Source organism: Mytilus californianus, unplaced genomic scaffold (assembly GCF_021869535.1).
Source record: "Mytilus californianus isolate M0D057914Y unplaced genomic scaffold, xbMytCali1.0.p SCAF_6, whole genome shotgun sequence".
Lineage (NCBI taxonomy): Eukaryota > Metazoa > Mollusca > Bivalvia > Mytilida > Mytilidae > Mytilus > Mytilus californianus.
Window position 1 is genome coordinate 15038679 of NW_026262712.1, and position 26762 is coordinate 15065440.

The window sequence follows — 26762 nt, forward strand, 5'->3', positions numbered from 1 at the left end:
TATAAATGGACTTAGTTTTTCTTCCAGTTAACATTACATAGTCTGCAGTTAAAGTTTTTAAAACATTTATTAGATTCATAAACCATCCTGGATTCTTACCAAACTTAAAGAAGCTTCTTACATTCAAAAGATAGTATCTAGAGGAAAGTTTTTAATAATTATTTCCCCATTTTTGTTGAGCCTGGGACTAACAGCAAAAGTAGGTGAGACACTGGGTTCCGCAAAACCCTTACAAATTTTTTTATGATAAACACTTTTCCTACTATAAGCTTATGGTTGAAATTGAAACATTTGCTTATCAAAATTATTTTGTATATATGATTAGATTGTCTAATTTACCGGTATACCTTTTGACAGCTGTAAAGACATGAACACACCAAGACTAGACTTCTGTATTGAAATATGGTCACCTAGACTTCTGTCTCACAGAAAAACTATGCTGGGGGCATCTTTTTGATTGTGCAGTTTGTATTAATATGCAGCCCAGCTAGATTGTAATGTGGATGATAAATTGCATGTAAGCCAGTGTTACGTTCTCTGCACATTAAAAAACCCTGGCAACATCTCTGGAGCGAGTTCAAAAGAGGCCTTTTGACAAATTCCTGACCTTGTCCAATATTTTCACTTTTTCAAGTGACACACAAAATTATCATCCTGATTGACACAATTTGCATAACCTACCAATTGGATTTATTGTTAATTTGTTCTCAATGGATATTTAGTTTAAGATACATGATTTTTTTATTTATTATAATTGGCTTTGAACTAGCTGTCAGTTACTGTGAGTACTCTCAGATCTTTACCAAGTGTCTTTTTTGTTGTGGGATTTATAGATACCCTGCTACATCTGGTCTGTGTTTTCATTAGATTTTTTCTCCTTTGTATAGATCTGATGTGTTAAGCACTTTTCAACTGATTTTTAGTTACTGTTACACCACTGTCCCAGGTTAGGGGGAGGGTTTGGAGCCAGCACTAGTTTAACCTGTCACATTCTGTATGTGCCTGTCCCAAGTCAGGAGCCCGTAGTTCAGTGGTTGTTGTTGGTTCATGTCTGTCATATTTGTTATTCGCAAATTGTTTTGTTATAAATTAGGCTGTTAGTTTTCTCAATTGAATTGTTTTATATACTGTGGATTCATTTATTTTCGTGGGTATCAATTTTCGTGGATTGAGGAACACTTGCATTTTCGTGGATATTTGATTTCGTGGTTTTGCCAATCTCTGCATACAAAGCCAAATTAACATTTGTAATTCGTTGAACATTTGAATTCGTGGTTCACTTGTACCCACGAAACCCACGAAAATTGGTATCCAACGAAAAATAATGAATCCACAGTATTTTTCATGTCGGGGCCTTTTATAGCAGACTATACGTATGGGTTTTTCTCATTGTTGAAGGCCGTACAGTTGCCTATAATTGCTTACATCCACTTCAATTGAACTTTGGTGGAGAGTTGTCTCATTGGCAATCATACCACATCTCCTTATTTTTATATTTTAAAAGCAAACCATAATCAATCAATTCTAAAAACGAAAGATTTATTCCCTTTTCTGTGTTGGAAGATTGCCATATGATGTTTATCCAATTAATATCTTGAGCGGGAAGGGGTTCTTTGGACACAGTTTTTTCAACTTAATCAATTTATTTTTCTTTAAGATATACATAGAATCAATTTATTTATTTACAAAAACTTTTACCAACACATATACAAAAGATGAATTGTTTGGTGCGGATCCAGGAATTTAAAAAGACAACATTAGATGTGATCAGATGTGGGACTTGTAAAAAGTCTATATATTAACCATATATGTAGCTCAATAAAGGAGGCCCCCACACTAAATCATCCTCTGTTTATGTCATGTTTGTGGAAGGGAATAAATGAATAGGATCCAGAAAACCTGTCATTTCAATAAATAAAACATTTAATTTTGTACTGCTTTATTTTCAACAAGCTAAACAGTTTCAGTCATGATGTCTTATATTATCTCAACAAATCATTGAACACAACTAATACTTCAAAAATGTACTTTTACTAATATCTTAAAGAGATCAATTAACAAAATTGTATACTGATCTGTACTACATAGTGAAAAGGGGGTACTGAGAACTCTCAAAATTAGTTATTTCAACTGGTTAATGTGCATGTTGCAAGTCAGGAACTTTATCACAGGTCTTTGTTTTTTGTAGTGTTTCTGTTTTGGTATTGTTGTATTGTTGGTTACTGTTGCGATACCCTATCTACTTCTATTTGCATTTTAAGTTATGAGAATATAATGTGTTCACTTAAAAATAATCTGATAACTACCATTTCTAGCTCTTCAACCAAGATAGTGATGAGTTGCTAGATTTTCTACAATATTTAAAACTGTCATTCCAGATAATAAATTATATCACAAAGGAACAAGTTTTGTCTTTATAGCTTATTCATGTTTATCTATGTGGGTATAGCACCAGTCCTGTTGACAGTTTCAGAAGTCTATTTTACTTTTGCCTGTGGAACCACATCCTGCTGGAGATTTTTTGTACACTGGATCTTCTTGGGGTCTACTGGCTGTTTCTGACAGCTCTGGAGGAAGGTGAAGTTTCTTTTAAAAGAAAATAAAATCAATCAATAATAAAATCAAGACTAATAATCCATCAACAATCTCTAAATAACTAAGCACCAGAAATCAACCCCGGTTTTTAGTGGGGTTGATGTTGCTCAGTCTTTAGTGTTTTATGTTGTGTTTTGTATACTTTGTTCGTCTTTTGGTCTTTTTTACTTTTTTGCCATGGCATTGTCAGTTTATTTTTGATTTATGAGTTTGAATGTCTCTTAAAACTCCTTTTGTATCTTTCACCTTTCTTTTTTAACTACTTTACATCTATATTTTGAATCAGATGTTGTTACAAAATCTTAGGTGATCATATTTTTCTTTGTGTTTAACATGTGAAATGGCTCATTTCGAAGGTGGGACCTTTTTCACTTATGTGGTTTGAGAAATGGGATACCAGTGTGAGATTAAATTTCCACAATTTAGAAAATCTGAATGGCTTTTTGTGATACAGCTTTTCAGAGTAAAAATGAATTTTAGACAATGAAATTCTGAGGAAATTCATTTCTTTGCTAATATTAACCAATTCCATAGTTTTTACATCTAATTATATTTTATGGTTCTCTGTATTTTGTGCATGTAGCAGTACAGTTATAAAGCTAACTCAATTGTTTCAAATAGTAGCATATTCGATATCCTTCATTATGCAATTGATGTCAATCAAAATGATGTATATTAACAAGAAACATATACATATTCTTATAACTTGTGCAATGTTACGTCTGTGGTTTGAATTCAGTCCACATGAAAAAATATTGTATGAATTTAAAAGAAGACTTTTAATGAACATCATGTCATGGGTCAGAAAAATCTTTCCTGTAGTAATGAAGTATCTGTAAAAGCGTTATACACAAGTTTGTGATGCAATTGCTTGCATTCTTCAACCAGTGCCATTTAATGACAAAACTAAGTGTTTTTCTCAGTAGAGGACTTTGCTCTTTACAAATACATGTAATACAACCTTATAATATTACTGCCTTCAAAATGAGAATTTCATCAGGTTGCTTTTTGAGAAATTTTTCAATATATTTTTAATCTATAGAAGTTATTAATCCTATCATATATTTTGTCCATGCATCATTTCTTATACATCTAAATGTTCATTTGTACTTCTTTCAAAAGACAAATTTTAAGCATGTGTAAGTAGGTGTAAATAAACCCCCAGGGTATTCAAATGGTTCAGTATTTTTTCAGAGTATAATTAGACAATATACGTATAGTGTCTTGAAATATGAAATTTATTTGTATGAGGCTATGAAACGGGGGGAAATGCGAGGTTTACCGAGCATTTCCCCGTTTTGTGCCGAATACAAATAAATTTCATATTTCAAGACACTATACGTATATTGTCTTTATACTGAAATCGATAAAAAAACATAAAAAAAAAATAAAATACGTAACAAATTTATTGTTAAAAAAAAAGTGTTTGGAATTTCCCTCTTGGGGTACCATTGTTGGGTATTTCCCTATAAGCGTAGTAACTCATAAAGTCCAGGCGATAAGACATTGACATTTTTAGGAATTAGAAAGAGAAAATTAACTAATTTGATAATATTTAATAAACATGGTATATAAATTACGAATTTCAAGACATAACAAGTTTAAATTTACAAAAGTTTGACAATTGTTACCACACGTTGTCATGGTTGTGACGTGACATTGTTGATGAAATACAGTAGTTCCGGTAAGTAGGCGTGGCTAATAGGTTAGTTGAGGTCATTGACGTATAAAGCTAACGTTTATACGTATAGCTTTATCTGTATAGTTAAATAGCTGATTGCAGTGTAAAACAAATTTAAACAATAGTCCTTCAAGTGTTATTGGTGATTTGTAACTTGTTAAGTAAATTGACAAAGTAAATTGTCTTATTGATACTGACCAATTGCAGGGATGTAGCAGGATTGTGTGTGGAGTGCACACGGAAGTGGTTTTCAGAGGGTCCAGGCCAAAAGTCTGCAGCAGGTCAAGGGGCCAATCAGAAGCTCGGTATTTAGCAATTATCCTTTTGTCTCTCTTCCCCTCTCTTCTTTCTCTCATTTATTTTGGGTGTTTTGCTACACCACTGAAATTGCCAGGTGTTTAATGATAAAAGATAATAAAATGCTTCGCTGGGGCGCAGCTTGATACGACCGCAGAGGTCGAACCCTGAACAGTTGGGGCAAGTATGGACACAAAATTCAAGCTTGATACAGCTATGACTTTGGATTGTCATTAAATATTTGACACAGCATAGGTTTCTGACACAGGATGAATGTGGTGTAAGAACTGGAAAAAATTTAATTTACCTATTATGGTGGAATCTCCATAAACTAAATTGTTTGTTAATTTCAATATATCAAAGAATATGTAGAATTCAATGTTTGATGTAATGTAATAAAGTTGAAATTTGGACCGTTTTTGTTCAATGTGGACCAATTTGGTAACATGTATAAATAATCAAAAATCTAAATACATGGGAGCCCATTTAAATACATCATAAAGGTATTAAAATAGAAAGTGACATCATAGTCATGGCTAAAAATAAACAAAAATCCTTAATCAGCAACATTTAAAGTAATATCTAAAAATAAAATTTCTTTGTAACCATAAAAGCCCATTTAAATACATCATAAAGATATTAAAATAGAAAATGACATCATAGTCATGGCTAAACATAGCAAAAAACCCTTAATCAGCATCATTTAACAGTAATATCTAAAAATGGAAATTACATCATAAAGGTATTAAAATAGAAAATGACATCATAGTCATGGCTAAAAATAAACAAAATCCTTAATCAGCATCAGCAACATTTTATAGTAATATCTAAAAATAAAATTCCTTTGTAACCATAAAAGCCCATTTAAATACATCATAACAGATATTAAAATAGAAAATGACATCATAGTCATGGCTAAACATAGCAAAAACCTTAATCAGCATCATTTAACAGTAATATCTAAAAATAAAAATTTCTTTGCAACCATAACAGTAAAATAGAAAATGACATCATAATCATAGCTAAAAATAAAAAAAAAAATTTTTTATTGGCAAATTTTAAATGGAGTTTATGATACTAAAACAATAAATTTGCAACCATAAACATGATAAAACCCCATTTAAACACATCATAAAAGTATTAAATAATTCAACTACATCATAAGGCTATAAAAATAGAAAATGACTTCATAGTCAAGGCTAAAGGTAAACAAAAAACCTTCATCAGCAAAATTTTATATTGGCAAATTTCCAATGAAGTTTATTACACTAAAATTGTTGGCAAATTTCCAATGCATTTATTAACAATAAAGTTATTGGCAAATTTCCAATTTACATAATTTAAAAGCAGTGTAGATGAGATATTTAAATGAGTTTGAATTACCAACCTTACACTGCTTTTAAATAATGTTCTTTACTCAATTATTTGTCTATTAAAATGGAAACCCTTGTTTTTTAACCTTTTTTCCCCTTATTCCTTAAACATTAGAGCACACTAAAAAAATCCTTATTTTCGACCAATATTTGGCCCCTTATTCATAAATGTTTGAGCAATTAACCCCAAAACTAAATTCCTACTTTCTCTTCGTGATAAAAAATAACTAACTTAAAATGTAAATTTTAAACAAAAAAAAAAGGAAAAAAAAAAATTACCCCTTTTTTGACCCCCGCCCCCCTTATGATTCATCACCCCCACCCCCCTTTCCCCCCAAACCAAGCTCAATAACAGCCTTGCCTTTGTGGTATGGTACCTTGTAATACAATTTTAGAGAGATCCATACACTTGAACACAAGTTATTGTCTAGAAACTAAAAAATGCTTATTTTAAACCCCTTTTTAGGCCCCTTATTACTAAACGTTTTGGGCAATTACCACAACACTCAATTCCAGCTTTCCCTTTGTGAAATGGAACCTTGTAGTAAAATTTCAGAAAGATCCATACACTTACACACAAGTTATTGTCATGAAACTAGAAAAATGCTTGTTTTTTGCCCCCTTTTGGCCCCTTATTCCTAAAATTTTGAGGCAATTAACCCCAAAATCAATCCCAGCATTGACCCTTTGTGATATGGAATCTTGTGGTACAATGTCAAAGAGATCCATATGCTAACACACAAGTTATGTCTGGAAGTTACAAAAATGCTTATTTTCGGCCCCTTTTTGGCCCCTAATTCCTTAACTGTTGGTACCATAACCCCCAAAAACAATCCCCACCTTCCTATTGTGGTATTGAACCTTATGGTAAAATTTCATAGAGATCCATTCACTTAAACTAAAGTTAGAGTGCGAAAACCATTGTGTATTCGGACGACGACGCCGGACGACGACGACGACGACGCCAACATCATACCAATATACGACCTCAAAATTTTTTTGCGGTCGTATAAAAAGCTTGGAAAGGTGACATGCTTTGTCTTTATAGTATTACCTCTATGGTGAATTTCTTCCTTCTGAGTTTAAAACCTAAATCTAATGTGTCTGGCATATGGCATAATAATGAGTTGAGTCGTGGTAACTGATGAATTTTCAACAATCCTGAAACAAACAAAAGAAAGAGGATCCAAGATTTCTTCAATGTGATATAAAAAATGTGTTAAGTCTTTATTAAAAGATAAAAGGTCAGAAGGCACTTCTATTAAAATTTGATTGCTAGTTATCAGTTGAGAAAGAACAATTATAGGAAATAATCAATAAAACTTTTATTAATGGTAGGGTAAAATAAAAAAAATAAAAAATTCTTTTCTTTCTTATGTTTTTATTTTTGCGAAAACCTATCCCGTCAGGATTTTCATAATAATAAATACATCGCAAACATTTCTGATTTACAGTATACAACAATTAACAGATGCTAATTTTAAGAAATTAATTTCCTTTTTCAACTTTGCAATAAGAAATCCTTGTGCAACTTACCATGATATTCTTTACAAGCAGGATTTTTTTCTGAACCAGCAAAACTTTCCAGTTGTATTACTGTATCACATAATTTTCTTAGTCTACCAACAAATGCAGGCTGTAAAAACAACGAAATATGTCATTTATTTACTATCTTTTTTTATTACAAAGACAGCACTAAAGCTTTCACTAAGTTGCGGTATCTTTTATTGTGTCCACTAGTTTCGTCAAGACAATTACATAAGGTTATAGATTACTGAAGTAAAACAATTGTGGTTTACTTTGGGGTTGACCAGAAACGGTGGATGATGGTATAAAAACATGAACATCCTGTTATTGCAATACATATGAATGGTAAAGAAATAAATAAAATGTTATACAATAGAGATAAAATTGAAATTATAAATGAATCTAAAAATAAAATGTAGATAAATTGTGCAGTTATTGTCTCTATTTAGCAGTATTCATGCAGTTGTATTTGCTGTATTTATCGGTATTTCGGTGTTTCCCTGGTAAATATTCGTACATTTGAAGTCCTCTATAATAAGAATATTTTGAAAATTTCTCAGCCTTTTCCCATTCTTTGGCTGCATATATGATTTCTTGGTTTGGCTTATCTTCTTCACTGTCACTAAGTTTGAGGTCCTCTTCTAATATTTTTGAAGTTGTTGGGGTGATTTCTTTTGCGGATATTACTCTTAAGTTAGTTTTTTTGTGCCAGTCTATTTTCATTGAGGCTTCAATTGGAAGTTTTTGGTGGTTCTGCCTAATCTCTGGGTGTCTTTCTTTCTATAAGATCCTTGGTGTATATCAGGTTGTGGGTTTTCAGGTGCCGGCATGTAATTTCATGACGACTGAAATCATTTTTGCACCATTGACATACGTATGTTGTTATGAGCAATGAGTGGTTTCTCTTCATATGTCTTTGCAGGGCAGTTGTGGATCCATATTCTTTATTGCAAATATGACATTGAGGATAGTCAGTACACAACTGCCCTGCGAAGACAACAAAAGAGATCATTTCAATTTAAGCTTGTGAACTCTCCATTTCTCTGTAGCAACACTATCTCCTGAATAGAGGGTTGCTGCTTACAAGGAAGTTATTGAGCCAAAGGTTCCTTAAAGGAAAGTTGAAGTCATTCCTTCAAGAGTTTATAGGACACCATCAAGAATTGTTGACCTTAATGCTGTCACAAAAAATCCAATTTTTTTTCTAGCTCTATATATGACATATCCCCATAATTATGCTTGCCAATGACACCTGTTTTGTTGCTCATGGATCCACAATTGTTTACCTATTTGAAACACTCAAGTTTATTCCCATGCAGTTTTTGGTGGGGCTCACATTGCTCAATCTTTAATTTTCGGTGTAGCATTTTGTACAATTGTTTTTCTTTTAGTCATTTTTCTATTTGGCCATGATATTGTCTGTTTTTCTTTTGATTTATAGATTTTGATTGCTTCTAAGTATCTTCTCCCTCTTCTTATAGTATTGAATAAAAAATGAACATAAGCCCACAACATATAATATAGTTTTGTTATTCCATATTGTAAAACCAAACAAAGGAAATGACAGATGGTTGTATTTATACAACTAACTTAAACAAAACAAAAACAATTGGCATGAAAAAAAAAACATAAATATAACTGTCTTGATATAGGACTACCGTAATACTGTGGATTCATAATTATTCGTTGGATACCAATTTTCGTGGATTTCGTGTGTACAGGCAAACCACGAAATCAAATGTTCAACGAACTACAAATTTTTTATAGGCATGTATGCAGACATCGGCAAAACCACGAAATTAAATATCCACGAACATATAAGTTTTCCTCAATCCACGAAAATTGATACCCACGAAAATAAATGAATCCACAGTACTTGTATCTCAGGAAAATTTCTATCAAATAGAACAACCTACCTACATGCACATCTGCATATATAAGTATTTTATACTGTATTTGTTTCATACACATGTTATAAGCTTCATAACAGGTGTTATGATGACCAATGTTTACAGTCATGGGTCTAACTTCAAAGGGAAGTACTAAAGAAAACTTTCTGGACTTAAAATACTATATAAGGATTAAACAATTACAATGTACATGTATCAAGTTTTTTTGTGTAAAAAGCAATAATATATAGATATAAGAAGATGTGGTATGAGTGCCAATGAGACAACTCTCCATCCAAGTCAAAATTTATAAAAGTAAACCATTATAGGTCAAAGTACGGTCTTCAACACGGAGCCTTGGCTCACACCGAACAGCAAGCTATAAAGGGCCCCAAAAATTTACTAGTGTAAAACCATTCAAATGGGAAAACCAACGGCCTAATCTATATAAAAAACGAGAAAAGAGAAACACTTATGAACCACATCAACAAATGACAACTACTGAACATCAGATTCCTGTCTTAGGACAGGTGCAAACAATTGCAGCGGGTTTAAACGTTTTAATGGTACCAAACCTTCACCCTTATCTGAAACAATAGTGTAACATCACAACATAGAAAGACACACTATAAAATACCAATTGAAATGGCTTAACTCAATCAAAAGACATATTAACACCAGTGAACATACACTGAACAAATAAATTTGATCTATGATACAATGTAAATACAAAATAAATAAATAACATGAGTTGCAACAAGTATTTAAAGTACTTAACTATAAAGCAACTTATAAGTTATGAATGTCCCTTTTGTATCATGTGTATCTTTTGCCTCTTTAATCCTAATTTTTTCTTCTTAAGACTTGTTATTAAAAGCATGACATTTCTTGTACAAAACTCTTATTCAAAGCCATACATTTATTGGACAAGAAATTATATCTTACATGAAATAAATGTGATGGAACTGTTATCATCATCACAGCAAAGGCAGATCTAAGTAAAGCTCGACATCCATAAAGAAATCTAGGAAGTGAGGAGTCAAAGTTTTCCCCCTTCATTCCTCCATTCTCTCTCCATTGTGGTGAACCAAGGGAATGAATACCTGGAACAGAAATAATCACTGCTATCCTTCTAATCAACTTTTTTTTATCATATTACTTTTATAAATCAAGGATTATTTTGATAATAGAAATAAACAGTGTAAATAGCTGACCAAATGTCCTATAGAAGAACATGGGAATTTTTAGTTGAATTCTGTTTAACCTTTTTCAGGAGTTAAGGTTCAACAGCGTGTGACACAGAAGAGGATGTAAGATAACAGAAGTGATCCTTTTCAGCTTCTGTTGCTAAATTATAACTGGATTATGGTTAATACTTAAGTTGATATAAAACAACCACTCTGTCCGTCAGTTTATTTGTCTTTATTTAACTTAAATTTCAGTGTCAGAAAAAATTAACCTGAATAACAGATAATGTAAACTGAAAGCTTTAAATTTACCTATTCTGAGAATATTTCTTTTATCATGTTGTGTAGTTGTGGAAAATTTGCCATTGTCTATTTTTTGTTTTATTTTCTCCAGCAGCAGAGCATAGTTTTCATTCATAAATGTTGATGGTGAAGAACTGAAATAAAATATCTTTCTTCTTAAAAAAGTCAATAGAGATTTCACAGTTTGTAATACATGTATAATTCACTTTTAAAAAATTAAAGGACAGTACCGTATACAGATAGATACAGATACTTTATTGCTAATCAAAGCACCAACAAGGAGCAGAATAATTACAATGAATCATACATAAACAAATATAATATAATATATGAAATAAAGAGATTACAATGATTTGTTCTAACTTTTCTTGATTTTAATAACAATAATCACAATTTTTTTTATATCCCCCCTCCCAAAAAGAAATAAAGATTTCGTCTATGTTATATCAATTACCCCCTAAAAAAAAGTTATTAAAATTACTTGTTTAAACGAGGAATTATTTGAAACTAGAAAAATTTCATAGCTAAAACATTTATAGATTATCTGTGGTTTTGAAAACAAGAGGGATTTTCTTTGCTGCAATCTCATTGATAGGCGATAGCCTTGAGATGAGATGAATCAGAGAAATTCCTAAGAGTTGAAAGACCATAATCCTCTGAGATGGAAAACTATCACACAAAAAGAACAAATCTATCGTTATGAAAACAGCGATGATAGTTAATATAATCAAGAAGCATGCATTGTTGTGTTAGCATATCCCCGTCTTAATTCAAAGCATCAGAAAGAAACAAGAAGGTGTCCGACAGATCCGAAAAGCACATAAAGATTCCAAGTCATCAGTATTGATCTGCTAACTAAATATGAAGTCATTCTGTTCAATAGTTTCTGAGGTAGACATGACAGAAAATTTTAAATTCATTCAACATATGGAAAAATTCAAAGTATTGGCTAACAGGAAGTAGGAATCTGACAGATCCGAAAAGTGCTCACACTTTTTAACTCATCACTGTTGAGCTGCTGACTAAATATGAAGTCAGTCTGTTTAATAGTTTATGGAACACTTAAAAGTATTGGCAAACATGAAGAAGGTATCTGAAAGATCCGAAAAGTGCTCAAACATTACAGTTAATCTTTGTTGAGCTGCTGACCAAATATGAAGTAATTCTGTTCAGTAGTTTTAGAAAAGAATGATGAAAACATATAATATACACATGGATGGATGAACGGACAAATGAACGGCCAGACAGACAAGGTGATAACAATATAATCCTCACTTTTTTTAAGCCAAGCAGGCATGACTAAGGGGTTAGTTTTATATTTACTTCCATGTTTAACAAACGAAAACTATAAGCCATGGCTGACCCTACTTATATATTAACAGTATTTTATAGACTAGAAACTAATTTTCTATTTTTCAAAACTTTTCAAGTTTTTTTTAATTCCCTAGTTTTTTTTTATATGTTTCCATTTTTTTAACATCTAAAATATGGCTGAGAAATACACTGCACTTTAAAATGTAATTGATGGTAGTTTATGCTTCAGTTTTGGCTTCTTTAAAATATACTTTTTGTCAGTAAATTTTCAGGTCATAAAATGATGTTATTGTACTAGGAATGTGTCCATGGGACACAGATGATGCCACCGCTTGCATATAACGTTATAAAGGGACATAACTCAAGAACAGTTAAAAAGTGACGCCACCAAAATTCAAACTTGATCTGAGTTTTGTGGTAGTAAGCATTGAGTTTCATAACATTTGGTTGAGGCAAACTAAAGTTGAAAAACGGAAACCAATTTCGGGACGTACAGATGTACGGACGGACGGTTGAAAGTACAGACGGACAAGGGTAAAACTTAATGCCCCCTCCACTACGGCAGGGGCATAAAAAGACAAACTTTACTTTATACTGATTATGCTTTTCTATTTAGGTGCTCTCAAATTATTTTGTTTGCTTTCCAAACATGTGTTTGTTTATGTTTAACACCACTTTCATTGACCTTGGTTATAACGTGGTGGTCATTTTTTGTTTGTGGAGGAAACCAGAATGCTCAGAGAACCACTAACATTACACTGGCATAAAGCTGGCAATCCTTGTCTATTAAGATCAGACTCAAACACACCTCGCAATGAGCAGGATTTGAACTAACAGATTCAGTCTGAACAAGTGACTCAAGTGTACCTGATGAATACAATTCCAGTCATATTGAGTCAAATGAGAAAATTTCTCAATATTGGTGACTTCCTGCAGACCTTTTGGGCTAGCACTGTTAAATCTGGCGCAGTATGTAAGACAAATGCAAAATAGGATAAAATTCATATCCCTTCCAAGATCTCATATTGAATTGCATGTTTCATTTGTCATCGCCAAGCTGTAGTTAATTGATCACAACTTCAGAATTTATGTCAGGATGGTTTTATAAGTATGATGAAATTCATTATTGAAGCTTTTTATCTTACCATGTACACAAATCTGTTTGAGAGATTGTAGAATGATCTATGCTGTTTGTCAACTCAGGGTCCATGGTCTTTGTTAAATCATAATAATGTCCAAACTTTATAGATGTTGGGTTCGACTGAAATAAACAAAAGCATTGTATGTATGTAATGTATACGTATTTGTGCAGACTTTATTCTATACATCTTCACCCTTTAAACATCTACCAGTACTCTTGAAATAAAACTTAAATATTACATTTTGAAATCAGTTTTTGACATGCATCATATTGAAATTTAAAAGTTCTGCCATAAGACAATGAAAAAGACAAGATATCCGGATGCCATGCAATATTTACAACATGAATTCTAAGGACATTTTTGAGAGGGATAACATACTTTCGGAAACTAATTTTGGGACGTAAGTATGGACATATGGACGCACGCAGCAGGGACATAAAAAGCTGAATTTGGGAAATTAGCATACCTGTGTCACCCCTCTCATTGTTTGACAGATTGTATTTTTCAAAACTGGCTAAAATATCATAAAAGGAGTGAAACAGATAAGAAATGCACCATTGCTTCCTATATGATATTGATTGTCTGTATATAGATATGAAGTTAATTTTGGAATTGGTCCTTTTTGCAACTTGCATACATAAATCCTAGACTAATTATGGGCACATGTTAATTTTGATTGTTAGCCTCTGGTTTAAAAATAAATGAAGAATTTGTCTATGGGACATATATATATACCAGAATTTCAGAATTTATTCAATTTAAAAGGGACATATCTTGAGAACGGTGAAAGTGACACCACTTAAATTCGAACTTGATCTGTGTTTGGTAGTAATAAACATTGTGTATAAGTTTCCTAACATTTGGTTGAGGTAAACTAAAGAGTGCAGAAACGGCAATTTTTTTTCTTTATAAAGGGATGTAACTAGAGAAACTTTAAAAGTAACATCACCCAAATTCAAACTTGATCTGTGTTGGGTGGTAATAAGCATTGTGTATAAGTTTCATAACATTTGGTTGAGGAAAACTAAAGTTAGAGTGCTGAAATGGCAAATTTAGCATTTTTTTTTCCTTTATAAAGGGAAGTAACTAGAGAACAGTAAAAGTTAGAGAATGGAAACTAATTTTGGAACGTGCAGATGGACAGACGGACAAGGGTAAAACATAATGCCTCCTCTGCACAACACTACAAATATTGTTGTTTTAAAAAAATTAATTGAATTTGAATTCAAAAGTCCAAGGTCTGCTATGTTAAATTTACCTGGTATTTTGGAAGATGTTGATATCTCCATGCTATTTTCATTTGTTCATCTGATTGGTTGGATGTGTCCTCTGGTGGTGGTCCTGGATCATCAATGATAGGAGCAGGTAACTCCTTACAAAAAATATCATCAATAAAATTAATTAGTGGACTTTTGGTAATACTTTGTTGTTGCACAATACTATGCTATTGCGCAATACTGTGCAATTAGAGATTTCTTGCTATTGCGCAATACTGTGCAATTGAAGATTTCTTGCTATTGCGCAATACTGTGCAATTGAAGATTTCTTGCTATTGCCCAATACAGTGCAATTGAAGATTTCTTGCTATTGCTCAATACTGTGCTATTGTGCAATACTGTGCTATTGCGCATTACTGTGCAATTGAAGATTTCTTACTATTGCGTAATACTGTGCAATTGAAGATTTTTTGCTATTGCGCCATACTGTGCAATTGAAGATTTCTTGCTATTGCGCAATACTGTGCAATTGAAGATTTCTTGCTCTTGCCCAATACTGTGGTATTGCCCAATACTGTGCTATTGCGCAATACTGTGCAATTGAAGATTTCTTGCTATTGCGCAATACTGTGCAATCATTTGAAATTTCAAAAATTTTGAGAAAAAAAAATATGAACCCCCAAAAAAAATTGGAAAAAATATCCCCTAAACTTTTTGAACCCCCTCCCCCTTGGAGTAATTACCCCCAAATTAATCCCAGTCTTCCCTTTGTGGTATGGAACCTTGTAGTACAGTTTTAGAGAGATCCATACACTTATACACAAGTTACTGTCTGAGAACTAGAAAAATGCTTGTTTTTGACACCTTTTTGCCCCTAATTCCTAAATTGTTGGGGCAATTACCCCCAAACTCAATCCCAGCCTTCCCTTTGTGATATGGAACCTTGTGGTACAATTTCTGAGAGATCTATACACTAACACACAAGTTGTCCGGAAACTACAAAAATGCTTGTTTTTGGCCCCTAATTCCTAAACTGTTGGTACCATATCCCCCAAAATCAATCCCAACCTTCCTTTTGTGGTATTGAACCTTCTGGTAAAATTTTTAGAGATCCATTCACTTTAACTAAAGTTATTGTCCGGAAACCAAATGTGTCTTAGCACAACGCTGAAAAATTTTATGCGGTCGTAGAATATTGATCCGCACTGATTTTGGAACTCGTCCAAGACATTGCTGATATAAACATACGATATAAGTTTCATAAAAATCTGGTAAGAACTGTAAACATTGTTTCCTAAAACATGTTGCATCAAGATTTTTTATGAAGATATAGTTGCATATGTTTCTGGAATAACATTCATCAGGTACACTTCAGACCAAAAGTTTAGGAAGGCAAAACTATGAAGTATTTATGAGCATGAATCCATTGTTAATGTTGTGGCTATTTATAGCCAACTTAGGCCTTACAGCGGCTATACTTGCTTATATTCACTTCAGTTGAACTCTGGTGGATAGTTTTCTCATTGACAATCATACCACATCTCCTCATTGTTATATTAAACAGAACAGTCTAATCCATATACAGGTAATCTTAGTTTTAGAAAAATAATACAATTTATAAACTGAAATATATAGTCTGTTAAATACTTACCTTAAGAATTTGCTGAGGGTCTCTATCTGCACTTGTTAAATGCAAACTATGTCCTGTCATCACAGCTTCAGAACAGAAATACTTTAACATTAACCTGCCATAGTTACCATACACATCTTCCTCTGGTAATAGAAAATGTAAAGAGCATAATGATATTTGAATATTTCAGATGATGGTACAGCACATCTTAAGTTTAGACACAGTACAGAACTTTGCTAATATAAAGAAGGTGTTACACTTTTTTTGGGGCAAACTGACAGAACAACAGAGTATGATCCTGTCCCAAGTCAGGAACCTGTAATTCAGTGGTTGTCGTTTGTTGCTGTATATCATATCTGTTTTTCTTTTAATGTTTTGTACATAAATCAGGCTGTTGGTTTTCTCCTTTGAATTGTTTAAAATTTTTCATTTAGGGGCTTTTTATAGCTTACTATGCAGTCTGGGTTTTGCTGATTGTTGAAAGATGATGTGACCTATAGTTGCTAACTTCTACATCATTTGGTCGTAGGTGGAGAGTTGTCTCATGGCAATCATACCACATCTTATTATTTTTTAGAGAGATGCATCCATATCTGATTGAACATTCCAAGGGTTCATTCCATACACAACTCAATGTAGCTTATTATCAGAAAATCTTATACTGGATGTAACAGTATAGATAAATCTGACTACTAATTACTAATAAAATTTAATAGATGAATGCTACTGAAAATACTTATATGCTATGCTCTACATGTACAGTTTACTAGAAACCTTACATAAATGGATTTCCAAGTATCTATCCAATACATAACAACCTGTTTTAGCCATAAAGTGGGAGCTCTCCCTCTTTCAAGCTCCACTGAGGGTGAGTTTATTTGTGACAACCTTTTTTTCATTCAAAATCTTGTAATATTTCAGCCATATGGATAAACTTTAATATAACTAGTTAAAACAGCATTCTAGATAACCCATAGATACTTGGGGACAGGACAACTTTTTTTTTTGGCCCTCCCCCTTTTTTCCAAAATCCGTTATTTTTTCGTTTTCTACTAATTTCAATTTTTTCGCATTTTTTTGTATTATAAGAACATAAATATACAACAAATAACTTGTATTTGCTATTTACTATCAATTCCAAGTTTACTATCCACAGCGGTCGCTGATATAATAATATCAGTGACTGCTGACGATAGTAAACTTGGAATTGATAGTAAATAGCAAATACAAGATATTTGTAGTATATTTATGTTCTTTCAGCACTATTGGCTTTTTCGTGGAGGTAAGTTTTTATTGATGGAGGATTGATTGATTGAATGGTGTTTAAAGCCACTTTCAGCGTTAATGTGCTATTTTGTGGTGGTCAGTTTGTATTGGTGGAGGAAGCTGGAGTGCTGGAGAAAACCACTGACTTACAGCAGGAAAACAGACAATCAATGTCAATTAAGATTGGAGTGCACCTGCCTTGTGCAGGGTTCAAACTCACAGCTTTGTGTTGAGAGGCTAGTGATACAGTTATTGAACTACTTAGACCACTAGGCTAACATGGCCCTTCTCTGACTGAAGATACCTAATTGAGGGAGGTATGAACTGAATAATGTTGAAAAGAAATTCACTTAAAAGAAAAAATACTGTACCCAGTAAAAAGACTGTTCCCACTGCAACTCCTCCACCTGAAAACAAAAATGCATTTGATATGCAATTATAATGATTATGAACATTATACATTTGATTATCAATGCATTCATATCTAAAACTATAAATTAAATCACCAATTGAATTGAATTCATAATTAGGATTCACTTTTAAATTTATTATGAACCCATAAAAATACTTGTTGAGTTCCAATATTTAAATGGTCTTTTAGCAAATGTGGACAGACATGATAGAGAACTGAAATGTAATCAGTCTAAAATCAGCTGTTAGGTCTGTATCTCTCTCCCAATTTAGAGAGAAGCAAATAGTAACAGCTATTTCAATCAGATTTAACAAAAGTTGTTATTTCAATGTTAATTCTATATTTAAAATGTATATATAAATATATATACCGGTACATGATATATGCCTTTATAAATAAAATTAAAAGTTGTAAAAATGCTGATATTTAATATTCTAAATTACATATTTGAATTTCACAAAATGTAAAGATAACGTCCATTATCCTACTGGTTTCACCTTTGATCATCAGAGGTTATATCGGGATTTTTATAAATTTAGATTTTTTTTTTATTTACTTTTTGTGTAAGTTTATGAACATTTAAAACATGTATAATTATATACACGTAGTGACGTACACTCAAAATACAGATAAATAGCAAATAATGTCTGTTATAACAAGTTTCATGGTCAAACTTTTAATTAAATTTATCCTGTTTATAGATGAAATTTGTATACTGGAAAATTATTTTGAGTTAAAACTGATTCTTGTTAACCATGGACAGATTAGATTGATTATGAGTGCTAAAAAATCACTAGTTTGTTTTGTTTAAACTAGAACTATGAGTGATCTCACAAATGGATAACCCTTGCCCCAGCAAATTTTATTGTTTCCCCTTAAAATTGTTGGACCAGGATTAATATTCCTATACACACTACACATCCTTGTGTAGTATTATACAACTGTCTATAGTTTGAGTTTCATCAATATCAGGCTAACTGTTTAGGAAGAGTTGCACTTACAAGAAACTTTTATCACATATTTCAACACTTGAGTAAGAAAGTTAAATAATCTCCCTTTTTACATGTAGGACTGGAAATCTTTTCCTGTATACACATCCTTGGTTAGTGTTCTACAACTGTCTTAAATTTCATCAATATCTGTTCAGCTGTTTATGAGGAGTTGTGCTTACAAGACACAATGACAGACAGTCAGAAGGACAGACATATTCCTATATCCAACCACAACCCCCAAAAAAGAGAACAAATCACCCTTTCTTGTAATCTTGTCCATCTTTTGATTTAAATTACTCATATGAATGTTTTTTTTTTTGGGGGGGGGGAGGGGGGGGTCACTCTATCTGTTCATCCATCTGTCTGTCAGTCTCTATGTCCATTTGTCTGTCAGTCTTTCTGTTCATGTGCCTTGTAATAGCCAAAATCCTCCTAAAGGGCATGATGGATATCGATGAAATCGACAGAATAATATCAAACATTATTATTTTGTACTAAATTGTAGCTAGGATGAACGTTTTTTTATTTGATTGCTTTACAATTAATATTTAAGTAAATGAAAATTAATGAGTAAATGTAATTTAATAATAAATAAATTGCTTCGCTAAACGCAGCTGGATACAACCGCAGATGTCCAACCATGAAAAGTTGGGGCCAAAATGGACACAATATTCACGCTTGATCATTGTTGATACAAGTCTGAATTTGGATTGTAATTAAATTTTTGACACACATTAGGTTTCTGACACAGAATAACTGTAGTCAAAGAACTTCAAATTGGTTATATGATTTGAATTTATATTTAATCTTTTGCTTTTGTGCAATACACTATGCGAATTGCCCCCCCCCCCCCAAAAAAAAAAAAAAAATTTCACCCCGTTTTTTTGCATATGTGCAATACACTATGCTGTTGAATATTAACCCCTCAAAAAAAAATATTTGAAGAAATTTTCTTTTAATTTTGAATTCTAAAATGAGAAAAATTGTCCCCCTCCAATTTTTTTCACCTCCCCCCTTTCCCTTATTCCAAAAAATAATTCTTTCCCTCAAGTTATGGTCAGTATCTCAGACAATCATCATTTCTAAATACATAATTTACAAGCAGTGTAAGGGAGGTATTAAACATTGTTATTTAAATTGATTTTGATTTTGATTTGGATTACCTCCCTTACGCTGCTTTTAAATTGTCTCAATTGTCCTTTAACCAGAAAAACCCTTGTTTTTCCCCCTAATTCCTAATTGGTTTGAGCCATAACCCCCCAAAATCAATCCTAGCCATCCCTTTGTAGTATGGTAACTTGTGGTATATTTCAGAGAGATTCATACACTTTAACACAAGTTATTGTCTGGAAACTACAAAAATGCTTATTTGGGCCCCTTTTTTGGCCCCTAATTCCTAAACAGTTGGGACCATAACCCCTAAAATCAATCCCAACCTTCCTTTAGTGGTTATAAACCTTGTGTTAAAATTTTATTGATTTCTATTTATTTATACTAAAGTTATTATCCGTCTTCGGACGACGCTGTAGATGACGACGACAACGTGATACCAATATACAACCAAAAAATCTTTAATTTTTGCGGTTGTATAAAAAAAAATTTTAATTTTTGCGGTGGTATAAAAATGAATATGTAATGACCCAATGTTTATTACTCTGGCCTCATTGCATACCTGCCAACTTTTCAAAATCTCCATGAGGGATTTTAATGGCAAGAGGACATAATGCTCCTCTTATATTCTCATTAGTGTTCTTAATCTACTACTTTATTGATAGAGTGAGTATATATGTGCTTAAATACCCTTTTAACTCATTTGAATGCCTGTTTTAAGGTGTTCAGTTTATATAATAAAGAATTTCAAAATTCAGGTCAACACCTCTCATGGGGGATATCCTCCAGAAATCCGGATAGTTGGCAGGTCTGCATTGTTTATTAGGCCAAAAAAAAATATGTCTGTTTAAGGTTACATATTTTAAAAAAATAGGGTAGGTAGGTCGGTATTTCCATTTTATTTTTTATTTTTTCATTTTATTTTTTGTGACATGATTTTGAGTCATGCCATTTCATCTTGTTGTGGTCCGGCTTGATCATGGGTTGAGTTTACTCGTATTTTTAATGATTGGATTATTTCCTTTGGTAATTGGTTGGAAAAAAAATGGCAGCAAAGTGTTTATTTCATCACACGAGTTGGGAATTTCCTTAAAACAGCTGTCATATTCACGATTGTGAACAATGGAATGTATCAGGCAATTGATTTATATTATTTGCAACACTAACTTCACTTTTGACACGAGTTCAGTTTATTTTTCACTTTACGACGGAAATAAAATGACTTAGGGTCGGCGCTCTAAAGTAGGGTCTGTCCGGTAACCGTAAAAAGACATATATTTTTTTTGGCCTTAATAATGATTCTTGTTTCAAAATTCTTATAGGGAATACATATTACATTATTGTATTAATTATACCATTTGTTTAGACGTCTTAAAAACTGGTTTAATTACTACAATAATATTAATAATGAAATCTGCTGTCAGAGATTATTTTTCTATTCTTATTAGAAAAAGTAATTAAACCAGTTTTTAAGACGTCTAAAAAAATGGTATAATTACTATAATAATATTAATAATGAAATCTGCTGTCAGAGATTATTTTTCTATTCTTATTCACATAGATCCCCCTCCCCGATAGTCTTCAAAGCAAAAATTCAAGTAGCTTTCCAAGTCCTCGAAATGTGGAGGTCCAAATGTTTTTTTTATAGGTACCATCATTTTGCAAAGGACCACAGTTTTGGTATATAATATTGCAATAGAAATAATAGTGAGGAACAGCAAATTTTCTTCAGGGACCACAAAGAACTCTGAGCTTCTGACGTAATTTATTAATACATGTACGCTTGTGAGTTGTCTTATTTTGTGTGTGCATACGGTACTCATGAGGGTAGGAATTGGGGTACCCCACATGATGAATGACGGTAAAATATTTGTTAAAATAAAGTTAACGATAAAAAATTTACTCCATTTGACGCTAACGGTAGCTACAAAATGAGATTTGGACAAATGACAATAAAAAATTAAGGCTCATTTGACACTAACGGAAGAGAAAAAAAACAGACTTTTAACGCTCGACCATAAAGGGCATTCCTACCCTCATTCATGCCAATCATGGTACAGACTCTCAGAAACATATTTTAAATATTTTCCATAAATTTTTATAACTTATTATGCTATCTCATTATAATCTATTACTTATCTAACCTATTATATTATCTAAAGAAGGAATGCCTGTTGAAATCAGCAACTGGTTGTTGTACAAGGATGGTTTTGCTCCTGGTATTTGAAGTATTTTTGCTTTGGTTTTCTTTTGAAAACTTGTTGATGTCATGATTTTGACGAAAACATAAGGGAAACCCAAAAATAGTTAATGTCACAGACTGTCTTACAAGCTTTCCCTGTTTTACTTATAAAGGTTATCTTCAACTGTAACCATGTGTCAATTTTTATGAATTGCTCAATTCAAATTATGTCCCCTTGATTGCTTCTCGGGGGTTTACCATCAAAGGTACAGAAAACACTCGAGGACGACATAGGAACTCTTTAGTGGAAAGGTAAAAATGTTCATTTGTCAACAAGGTGCCCGTTTTCAAAGTTTCTTTTAGTTTTTCAAAATGTTTTAGAAATTAATTTGGATAAATTAATGAAATGTCTTCATTTTCCAACCTTTTGTTGTAAACAGAATTTTTAAAGAAGAATAACGCACTTTAACGTAAAAAATATGATCAAAGCAGACGATTGCGCGCGACTGTCAACAGACGACACTTTTGGCAACTCAACAATGAATTTTGATACCATCAGAAGTTAGTAGTGTAAGACTGTTGACAGCATTTTTCTTGTGATTTCTTTAATTTATTCATTTATTTATTGCTGGTTGATGAGAACATTATCTTATATTCATCAATATTCTTTATTTAGTTGGAAAAAATTGTATAAGTCTACGATGTAGTTTTTTGTCCCCAACAAAACTTAAAAACTTGTAACATTAATATGAGACAGGTGCTAACTGATTGACTCCTGAAGGATAAACAAGTGGATTTTGCATGTTTGTTTTACCATCAACATTCATTATCCTTTAATAATCAGATCTACAAATTTGTTGGAATTAAAGCCTATATTATATGCGCCTTAGCCTCTGACACAAAGTTGCAGGAAATTGTATGCTCCTTTGTTGCTTTTTATGAAAAATCAAGAAAAAAACCAAAAACATATACCAGTTGATTTTAATTGCTGCCATGCTTTTAAAGTTTTCTGGGCCATATATATACAATGTAAACAGGTTTTTATATGTAAACGAATATTCCTTTCATATTTTGTCTCATGGAATTGTACCCTGGTAGCTGGGAATTTCATAATCAAGCGCCATTATGCTGTGATTTTATCAAGAATAGTCGACTCTCGTTATCTCAAAGTCTATCGGACCAGAGAAATATTTCGAGATACCCATAGTTTGACTCAAACGAATACAGGAATTTTGAAAGACCATGCAAGCGATACATCTCGCTTAGCTTAGTAGGGCTAAAATAAATCCTGATGAATTTTGGAAGGGGATTGATATTCTGGTCTTAGATTAATATATCTGTATGTTATCACTGTGTATATTGGGAACGCTTTCCGATTCAATCAGTGGTAACGCTTGCTTTCCGTTACACGTAACGCTTGCTTTTTGATTTTTGTTGACAAAGAAGCCGGAGACACGGAATGAGGATGGAGGATACTTAAATCGGATGGTACATGATGTTCTCTCTTGTATCTCACGGAACACTCGAGATATTTTTCTTGATAAAGATGTAATGCATGTCATCATAAAAATTTGTAATCAGGTCGTAAACGGTCCCACAAATGCAACACTGTAAACAATTGAACACAAGAATGCATTTCTTTTGTATGAAACTGTTTAAAATATTTAAAATTAACTCGGGTTTCAAATCCTCTATTGACTTTCCTTTCATTAATACTCTTCCGTTTCTCGAAATTTATTTAATCTAACCAGAAATGCTCTTTGAAAAAAATCATAGGAAACGCAGTCTTTCAGATTGTTTAAATTCAGCGTCATTCTGGGAAACGATTGCCTTTGGATTTTCAGGAAACGACTTCTTTCAGATGTAATGATATGCAAATCATTGGATCACATGCAGACTATAAACTTTGTTTTTTTCTTTTTGATATTTATTTATTAACACCCTATGACACATTGGAGGTAACAAGTTGAATTGGCACCTGGATTGGTCAGCAACGGGATATTTCACTCCAATAAACAGGCAGAAACCCAGTTGAAATAGAACAAAAGAATCGAAGCTCTTTGTTAGAGAAGGCGATAAATGCTTACTGTAATGTTTACTATAGTAACACAAATTTTAAAAGTTAATGGAAACAAATAAAAGGACAGTTTTTGGCTAAATTACGAAGTATTTTATCATAAAACACCATTTGCATAAGTTTTCAATTTATTACATAATTAAGCAGAACAAATAGATATCAAGTCGACGACATGGGTGTCTATTCAGTTGGATTTAAAAAATGCATAACCTCCGTTTAAAAAAAAAATAATACCATGGACGAAGGACATATCAATCTATTTGTTCCTTAATTTTCGTTTCTGCCCTTCCATTATGTGACTCGAGAAATAATTCCAAAAAATGGGTAACAATTGCATCGAAAGAGAAAATCGAGTGCACCTTTTTATGTTAGGGCGTGTTTGGGTTGAATATTTTGTCTTGAAAACGTAAGAAGCGAAAGTATTTGATACATCATCTCGCTTCAGATTCTATCATTTTTATATATATAGGCTACAGGTTGACTTTATAACATCTAAAATTCACAGTACTGAAAAATGAAATATATGGGTCAAGTGAAATACCTTTCTAATGAATCACAAAAACAGAGTAGGTGTGTTCGAATAGTAAACTTTTACTAAAAGTACTTGACGACAGACTTTTAAGTTGGATCTTAAAAATGCATATTTTCGAAAAAACTTCATTTTTTGTGTGTGATATCTAGGGTTTATAGTCTTCAACCACTGAAAATTTTTAGTCTGCCCTTCCACGAAAAATATTGAATTAGAATTGTTTTAAATGTTTATGAATTTTCGAAAATTCCACCTGACAACTGATCAGACAATAGTTTTAAGTTGACTGAATGTAGACATGTACATTAACTGATGCTCATTAGCTAGTAGATACATTTGTCTTTTAAAATACAACTGGCATATAAGGATCGTAATGGTGCTATGTGGATAAATTTATCGGTTTTCAAGAGCTAAATTGGCAGCGCGTCATCCCTACAATGGCTTCCATTTTTACGATTGTAAAAATGAACTGCATAATGGGGAGATAATTTTGACGAAGTAGAATCCTGACTGTAAAATATAAAGTAAAGATTAAAATGTTCAATTCGGAACCCATTACATTTAGGTTATTTATTTTTATCATACTTTATGTATAATAATTTCTCTTGGTATAAAAATAAAAACTACAACAAAAACAAAATATATGAAACACAAAAAAAAACAACACAATAAAACGAAATTCCGAAAATAACCACAAACACAAATTATATATATGCATGTTATAAAAACCAAGTCATGTTTTCCGAAAGGGTAAATAATTTCTGCTACTTCCGTTTTCAGGGTTGATTCCAGGTGTTTTCAACTGAGTCCCTTGACCATCAAATTGGGAATCTCATCCCAATTGGGAATTTTTTTATACACAAAATCTTAGACGAAATAACATTATTTTTCTGTAAAAACAGAAAATGTATTAAGTTTTACCTATATAATACACTGCTGTATGAAGTTGTAACATTTGGAATAATCCTGGACGGGTTATTAATTATGATATACATACATGTATGATTGCCAGATCCCTTGACATTTAGTGGGAAGTTGTTACATGAAAATCATTGCACATGAAGCACTATCTTTTGTAGGCTTGCATCTTAGCTATGGTGTTACCTTTTACATTTAGTGGATTGAGACCAGGCACATATATAACAACTAAGCTATACCACTGAAAACAATCATCCATTGGGTATTTTTTTCAACAACAGGTCATCTTTATGAATTTACCTTGATGTAAATGGATTTCAAGTTGAATTCAGAAAAGCAATTACAAAAGTTTTAGTACTTAATTGATAAGATATTTTTTGTGATTTTTGCTTACTGTTTAATATGTAGAAGGTTGCCATAGTTTTACTCTGGGACTATTATACTAATGTCCCAGTTTTACTTAAGGTGTAACTCTAAGAAACGGGAAATTTAAGCATTGAACCATTGCATTACAATATTATTTGGATCATCTTCACAACTTTTGAAACAGTTCCATACTGTATCGACATCCTATTTCATGAATGATCTATCAACATGTATTCTCAAAATCGATGAGACAGTCAGACTTTTGTCTTGAGGAAATAGAGCCAGACAAAATATAAAATTTTTTTTTTTATAAAACAAGTTGGGGGATCTGTTTTTACGAGATCTGCGCCCATTAAATTCATCAATGTTATATCAAAATTTTAATTTTGCTCAGACAAAGTCTACATTTACGAGACCCATTTTGACAAAAAGCATTTTTTTTATCGACCTGTTGGGCCATCTGCTTTTACAATAGTCCAAATAATTATGACGTCTTGAAAGGCTATTTATTTTTTTTGCTGTCGTAGGAAGGCGTCACAGCAAAAAATAAAAATTGGCCTTTCAAAACATCATAATTATTTGGGTTAGTTTTACAAGATCAAATACTCCCATTGTATTTTCGTCAATTGTATAAGAGGGGTCTGATTCCGCTGCTAAAATTGTTTACCACACGTTGACATAATTGAATCATTGTTAATAAAATGCAATCGTTGACAGCATTCTTATCCAGATTTTAAGACGCTTTGATGGCAAAA

At 32.3% G+C, this 26762-nt stretch overlaps 2 protein-coding genes across 2 annotated transcripts in view; one reads left to right on the forward strand and one right to left on the reverse strand.

The window, feature by feature from the left end:
- Positions 1 to 1922: 1922 nt before the first annotated feature.
- On the reverse strand, positions 1923 to 22363 carry LOC127706873 (elongator complex protein 4-like). The gene is made up of 10 exons (XM_052211597.1): positions 22080 to 22363; positions 17793 to 17828; positions 16177 to 16298; positions 14567 to 14680; positions 13312 to 13427; positions 10862 to 10986; positions 10308 to 10465; positions 7483 to 7582; positions 7001 to 7107; positions 1923 to 2586 (listed from the first exon to the last, which is right to left on the reverse strand). The coding sequence occupies exons 1-10, from the start codon at positions 22204 to 22206 to the stop codon at positions 2470 to 2472; spliced, it is 1122 nt and encodes a 373-aa protein (XP_052067557.1). The 5' UTR covers positions 22207 to 22363; the 3' UTR covers positions 1923 to 2469.
- Positions 22364 to 22542: 179 nt separating this feature from the next.
- LOC127706882 (F-box only protein 47-like) overlaps positions 22543 to 26762 on the forward strand; it is a 49197-nt gene continuing 44977 nt past the window's right edge. Inside the window, exon 1 of the mRNA XM_052211615.1 lies at positions 22543 to 22678. Coding sequence (XP_052067575.1) covers positions 22597 to 22678 — 82 coding nt within the window. The 5' untranslated portion in view covers positions 22543 to 22596. The remainder of the gene's footprint in view (positions 22679 to 26762) is intronic.